Source organism: Aulonocara sp. 'chitande type north' Nkhata Bay, linkage group LG3 (genome assembly GCF_057382095.1).
Source record: "Aulonocara sp. 'chitande type north' Nkhata Bay isolate Kocher_YH1m ecotype deep benthic linkage group LG3, A_spYH_male_GT1.1, whole genome shotgun sequence".
In the NCBI taxonomy this organism is placed as follows: domain Eukaryota; kingdom Metazoa; phylum Chordata; class Actinopteri; order Cichliformes; family Cichlidae; genus Aulonocara; species Aulonocara sp. 'chitande type north' Nkhata Bay.
Genome location: NC_141346.1, coordinates 24266900 through 24274012, shown reverse-complemented (window position 1 = coordinate 24274012; position 7113 = coordinate 24266900). Strand labels below are relative to the sequence as shown.

General features: G+C 39.6%; 1 protein-coding gene across 4 annotated transcripts; it reads right to left on the bottom strand.

Annotated features, from left to right (window-relative positions):
- Nucleotides 1-180: 180 nt before the first annotated feature.
- LOC147334704 (myelin-oligodendrocyte glycoprotein-like) lies at nucleotides 181-5634 on the bottom strand. 4 transcript variants are annotated; one of them, XM_086274031.1, is made up of 5 exons: nucleotides 3593-5634; nucleotides 1761-2138; nucleotides 1576-1668; nucleotides 1375-1475; nucleotides 181-1300 (listed from the first exon to the last, which is right to left on the bottom strand). In XM_086274031.1, exons 1-5 carry the CDS (start codon nucleotides 3672-3674, stop codon nucleotides 1262-1264), a joined length of 693 nt encoding a protein of 230 aa, XP_086130157.1. In that variant the 5' UTR covers nucleotides 3675-5634; the 3' UTR covers nucleotides 181-1261. The 4 variants fall into 4 exon arrangements, with proteins under 4 accessions (XP_086130157.1, XP_086130161.1, XP_086130140.1 ...); XM_086274035.1 differs by having other exon boundaries at nucleotides 1375-1472; XM_086274014.1 differs by having other exon boundaries at nucleotides 181-1475.
- Nucleotides 5635-7113: the final 1479 nt, after the last annotated feature.

Sequence of the window (7113 nt, the reverse complement as noted above, 5' to 3'; positions counted from 1 at the left end):
TCTGACACATTTTCTCTCCGCCGGTTGCTCAAATACTCTCAGTGTGTTTTGGAAATATGGGCGGATCTAAACTCCACCCCTCTCTGTGTTGATTGGCTTAAAATGACATAGCCAATACGCTTTTCCGGGTTAACTGGTATGCTTGGTGTTTCCTTGGCAATATTTGTTTACAGTTCTAGATTTTTCTTTTCTTTTTTTAAATTGCCATTTGTCATGTGATTTTTGTTTTCAGAAAAACATCTTTGTCATGACAGATTGAATTGTTGTTAAATGTCACCTGACAACGAATGATTTTGTATATATTAAAACAGTAAAAAAAATAAATAAAGTACATGTATATATAAGTATATATCAAAAGGAGGGATGTCACAACAATGAATCACTGGTTTACAAAGAGATAACAAATGTCTTGTTGCATTTCTTGTTTGGTTTGCGTAACTATTACTATGTGGAGGTAGAAAACGCAAAGTGTTTCTACAGACAAAAGCAAAACAGTGAATTCAAACAAAATAAGAAATTGGGGAAAATTAACAAACAATTAAAACAACACATATTTTGTAGTAAATACCAAGTAAAGGCTTGAAAAAACGTTTTATCACACCATCCCTTTTTTGAGGGAAAGAAAACAAACAAACAAAAGAATCTGCTGGCTGTAAATTGCTAATGCTACCCAGTCATATAAGTGTTAAGGCCAATATGTGACCCGCCTCCCACTGTGACACAAACTTCAATACAAGAGCAGTGAATTTAGGCCAAATGTGTATTTTTATTAAAAAACTAACCACAGCCTGTCCAGCTTAATTCAGTTTTTATACAAATAAATACGTTTACATAAATATGTAACTGTTTTATGCACCGTACAAACAGTATAAATAGTTCCTGTTATTACTGTGCCCAACCGGCAGTATGTTCCCCAACCACCAGGGGGAGCTGGTGGAGCAGAGCTGAAAATGAACACTGTGGTCTTTGCATGTGAACTTCCCTCATGTGCAGCAGGTGCTGTCGGCTCTGTTCTCTGTGCAAGAGTCGTACTGCCCTTATTTTCACTGATGAGATGAGCCTGCAGCAGGTCTTGAGCTGATTTATCTTTGACCTGTAAACAGGTCAAAGATAAATCAGCTCACAGGAGCTACAGTATCCAGAGTCGTACGCAGTGAGGAGGTGAAATTATTAACAAGTCTGCTGTGAAGATCCTGTAAAGATAAATTTTAATGCTTCATGAAATATTATCATCAGCCTCTTAAGAAATACAGCAAGACTGTCATAGCTGGCTTTGGGTCCCTTCATCCTCTCGATGTTTCTGTTAAAAGAAGTTAAATAATGAGTCAGTCTGAGGGCACAAGAAGCAACAACATGTTTGTGTTTGGTTCTCACTTTTTGTTTCTGAACCAGGCGATGGGAAAAATATGCTGCAAAAGCAGCAACTGATATTAAGGCCATGAAAGCGACGTCCACAAAGACCCTGGAACGACCTACTGATGTAGAAATGAACAAGGTCAAAACAAACATACAGTTTAGAAAAAAAACTTCACAAAAATAGAAACAATGCAGAGAACAGTTGGAGTGTTTTCTCACCATTTCTCTGAGTCACATCTTGAGGATCAGGAGTTTGGAGGTTTCTAGGAAGCAGCAGCATGTCCATCGTCGTGGTTTCAGAGACATTTGGATCTAAAAGAGACACATAGTCAGCGTCTGTTTGTAAAATGAGGCTGAAACTTTGAAAATGGCTAAAAAAAAAAAAACCAAACAAATCTTCTCACCGACTACAAGTTCAACAACAGCAGCTTTCATTCTGCTCTGCAGCTTGGGGATGAAACATCTGTATCTGCCGTTGTCTTCCTCCGACACGTTCAGGATCTTCAGTGAAATGTTCCCGTGTTTCATGTCGTCCATGAACAGCTCCGTCCTCCTGAAGTACGAGGCCATCTTCATGTCGGGGACCTCCTGCCTGTCCCTGTACAGGTGAACGTACTCCACTCGGCTCAGCCGGTCCGACGGGTCGGGCTTCAGGTCGGGTTTGGACCACTCCACCGTCAGACCCTGGACATCGAACATGGGCTCCAGGTGACACGGCAGGATGACATCATCACCTGGCGCGGCGATGATTGGAAGATTTGAACCAATCACCAGAACCTCACCTGGAAACAGATGGAAAATTAAAAAGTTAAACCCTTTGAACTCCCACAGACCCTCATGACTAGAAAAACATTTCTAGTCACACTGAACATTTTAGGTACAAGTCAGATTTTTGAGGCGCACACACACACACACACACACACACACACACAAACCTGATAATCTGTTTAAAGGAAATGCAGACGAGGCTCAGTTTACTAATGTTCACAACTCAGAGACGTTCAGCTGATTATCAGATGAGACAAAGAAAAACAAAAGGCACTGAAAGCAACGACATGGAGTATTTTGTGCTAATTAATCAGATTCAGATTTCTGATTGAGTCATCATGACTTCTTTTCATTGCTTCGTGTCACAGTGACAGTCTTTGAACTACCCAGAGTTTAAGAAGATCATGAGATGAAGCTGCAGCATGTTGATAACTGGATCAGCAGGACGTGGTCTTACAGCAAACCAACAAAACAGCAGAAGATCTGCCTTCTGTCAGTTTTTCACAATGACTCATAATGTGGAGGATGTGTTTCTGTAACTATATAACGAACCCTACATACACGTGCTGCTCAGCAATAATTGCCTGTGATCTGCAGACACATGAAGTCTAGAAACTAGACTCAGCTGCTTATTTCCAAGATGGATCCACATATTTGGTCTGACTCAGATTTTGACACCGGACGCCTTTCCTGCAGACACATCAGTTAAAACTGTATGTATGGATCAGATTAGAGAGCAGAAGTTCCTGTGAGTCACTCACACATGGCATTGCTAGCTGCTGAATCATGACCAGAGTATCTGATTAGTTTGGTTAGTCTTATAAGATGAGTTATTAAAGTCAAAGCTCCTCGTTTGATTTATTATCAAATCAGCTTGTTCAGCTTGAACCAGACTGTAGAGCATGTTTCACTTACAGTCAGAGCTCTCTTACTTTAGTACACTAAAGCTGTGTTGTTCTACTTCATGCTAGGCTCAGTGACTCTGCCTCAGATAACCTGTAACAGAGCAGTGATTAAAAAAAAAAACAATAACTGAGTGTTAATAAAACCTTCAGTGCTCCACCCAAACCTTTAAACCCAACTCTAATCATCTGTTTTTACTCCACCCTTCACATCCTCCTCATACACCCTCTAAATGAAGTCGTTTCCACTCAGTGATGATAGAACACCAGCTCAGTACAATACAGACTTCATCCTGTGTGTTAGTCAGAAACAAAAACGCTCTATTATATTTTTTAAACATATTTATTTTTTTTTAATTCTGCTGCATTAACAGAAGCAGCAGTCTGACAAGTTCACACTCACACAGTCCACCTGCTATATTAACGGGGGGAAGCCGCAAATCACAGGGGCGAACCTGAATCATCTCGTTTAAACTTCTTTCCGTGTCAGTAAGTCACTGATAACTGTCTTTGCTCACAGCGACACAGAGAAGAAACCACAGCTGTGAGCTGACAGTAACGTTTACCTCGAACCGGAGTCCACACGCTGAAAGCCGAGCACAGGATAAAAGTCCACAGCGAGGCAGAGAGCGGGCTGCACACAGACATCGCAGAGAGAGCACGGACTGAGTCAGTCAGGTCTGTGTTTCTGCCTCCTGCTCAGTCAAAGCGAGACTGGCTTTAAATTCCCGCATCACTCGTCTGTGATTGGTTGAATACAGCAACAGCTGACTTGCTCCGCTGCTGAACATATTTCTGTCCTTCACAGTGTTTGCGCGATTTAACAGGTGGTCAGGCTAACTGGTGATATTCGTTTATATATGAATGAATAAATAAATAAATCTTACAATTCATCGTGTCTATCAGTAAACTCACTGCGCTCATGATCGCAGATAAACATGTTTTTGACTCTAGCAATTTAATGCCAGAATTTTTAAATCAGGAACTCCAAACGTGAAACATCCAGAAACATCTGGAAACACCTGGAGCCTTGACCCGTTAACGTTCGTTATCAAACAACATGATCACCAGATCAGTTGTTCTTTGTTGTTAACAATAATTACTCATTGCTATAGAAAAGCTCGGACCACGGAAATATTAGAAAAAAACATGATCTATAACAAACAATAATATTTAACTGTAACTCGATGAAGGGGACAAAATAAAGTTTCCAAAGTCTTCAAAAACTCCCATAAATCCCCGCGGTTAACCCCGTGATTATTTTTAGATTCAGCTGGCAGATAAAACAGGTGTTTGTCACAAGCTTCATGACTTTGATGACTCAGAACATTGATGCTAACTCATGCTGCAGGAGAAGACAAAGCGAACAAAATAAAACCATAAAACTAAAATACTGCTGTGCCTCTTATGATACTGAAAGACAAAATACTGCTGTATTTGCTTTGGTCATCTGTTTGTCTGCCATGATTGTTCTCTCAGCGCTCTGACCCCTCTGAAAATACTGTTGATTATATTTTATTTATTTATTTTTACTATGATTTAATCTTTAATCTCACTGTCTTTGGATTCATTTTGAATCAGCTGAAAGTCCCTCTGAACGTCTCCGCTGATGTGTTGATCCTTCTTCTGTGAAATGATTTAAATCATCTGAATATGCGATGTGTTTCACTGCTCTATGGTTAGCTAAAAAAAACTTTAACAGATCCTGATATGAAGTCAGAACTCAGCATTTCTTTTTATCGGTGTAACGTTGTGAGTGTGCAGACAGGCTCTGGATTTACCCACACCTACGTGTCTAGACACAAGCAAATTTGAAGGGATGTTATTTGTAAGTCACTGATTCTTAAAGTAAAAGTTACTTTTTTACTTCTATTTTTTTATTATTTTTTTTTACTTTAAGACTGTTTTGGTGGAGGAATTAACAACAACTCCCATGATGCATTGCATCAACGTATCCATCTGAGACCCTGTGTGGGTCTACTATGTGAACACTTAACACGGGTTCACGAACAAATCAGCTAAGTTCAAGATGTCACTGCGGATCGTCTGTAGCCTGAATAACGATCATTAACTCTCAACTCTTCATGGTCTTCATGATGGTGACGATGAAGAGTTCTGAGCAACGCTGTGTGATCCTCGAACTTTTGGTATCGACTCAATACTGATTAACTACAGTATTGCCAACACCAGTACCAATACTTTCAAATTATAAAGTCAGCTTCCTCAAAGTTGAAAAACGGACTCAAGGCATTCTTGACTTTTACTGCATTTAATGGACACAAGTGGCACCAACCATACCATTTGAACTGTACAAACAACATAGAGTGATCAGTTTTCACAATAAGTTGCTATCATAGAGAATAAACAATAAAGCATATTATTCAACAACGTAAAAAACATTCTCAATTTGACCTTTACAATGACCAACATAAACTTGACAGTTCTGTCACAAACAAACATCTAATTTTTCTACTAACATATAAAACACAAATTGCAAACCTCATTGGCCGCATGAACTTGAAGGGGTTAATGAAAACGCATCTCGCAGTGCACACTCTTTCCCCATAGCCGGGAAACTTCTTTGCATGCGTCTACATAGCTCTACCACCAACTGAGAAAGGAAAGCATGCTGCTCTCTACCGAGTGTGACGTGTAAATGAAAATATTGTCAACCCCAAACAACAGACTGAACATTGGTTCCACCCTGGAAACATTCTGTAAAACCTTTAAATGTGTGTTGTTAAACCAAAAATGTATACATTAAATATGATTTATTAAAAAGAAAGTACTTTAATGTATTTATTGTAACTTACACCCATGAAATTACCATAAACTGCATAACTGCTGCTGACGGCAGTCACAAGGGGAGAGCAGTGTGTCATCATCTATGTGCCAACAACACCGACACGAGGATATCATATCGTGCGTCTGAGATGAACCATCAGCAGTTCTGAACACATTTTAATGATCACTAAATCACTGTGACTTGTACTTTCTGTATAAATATGCTTTTTTTTCTGAGTGTAGTCTTTTGGTTGTTTTCTTCAACCGTCTCCCTGTGTGTGTATTTGTGTCCATGCTCCCAGATGTTTTGGGTTGCCAGATCGTGATCCTGCAAGTGTTCCTGCGCTGGAGGAAGCCACACCTGCCACTCGTTATCAGCGCCTTATTTAAGAGTGTGGCTGAGCTCCAGTCGGTGCCGATTCTTCCTTCTGACTTGTCAGTACAGCCGTGGTCTGCTATTTTAGAAATCCCTCGCTAAAGTAAGGATCGTCTAGTCATCAATGTGTTTTGTCTTCACTAGGTATTGGTAGGAGTTTGCTGTTTTCACTATGCACTTTTTATAGACACTTGCACTGTGTGGATCAGGGAGGAAGCGCCACGCCACCCCAGTGCCTGGAACTTGTAAATAGTGATTCATTGTGCACTTTATAAATAAATTCACTGTTCACCACAAGAGTCGTGCATTTGGGTGCTACTTCTCGCCTGCAACTCCATGGTCTGCCACCACAGTCTCTGACAAATTCAGTGACATACAGGACTGAGGACTCGAGTCTGCACCTGTGTTAAGTGGAACAAAACAAAAACAGTCCTGGAGATGGCTATAAGAGTTATTATAGTTTTGCATTTTCTGACAATTTTTAGATTTTATTTTAGTTAACTAAAATGTCACTCTTTGTTTTTTTTATATGTAGTTTTAGTTTTTATTTTAGAGGGTTAAGACTGTTTTTGTATGAGGCCCTGAAAGCTAGTTTGTGATAAGGAGCAAGACGAGGACTACCAGACCTGGCAAATTAAATCCAGGTAGCTCCTCACGTGCATGTTTCCCATCAAACTGTCAGAAACATGAGACTAATGAAAACTTCATCATACATGACATTAATTGAGACATAAAGGAGTAAGAGTGTGTATATGTGTGTAAAGCAGTAAGAGATGACTGCATCAGACTGAGCTAAGAATAATAAAACTCTGTAGAGCATTTTAATATCTGTGAAACACAAAATAATTCACAAAAATACAAACTTTCATCTAATCAAACAGTTTGAAAACTTCATAAAATGCAAACAGGAAACAACACACAGAAATG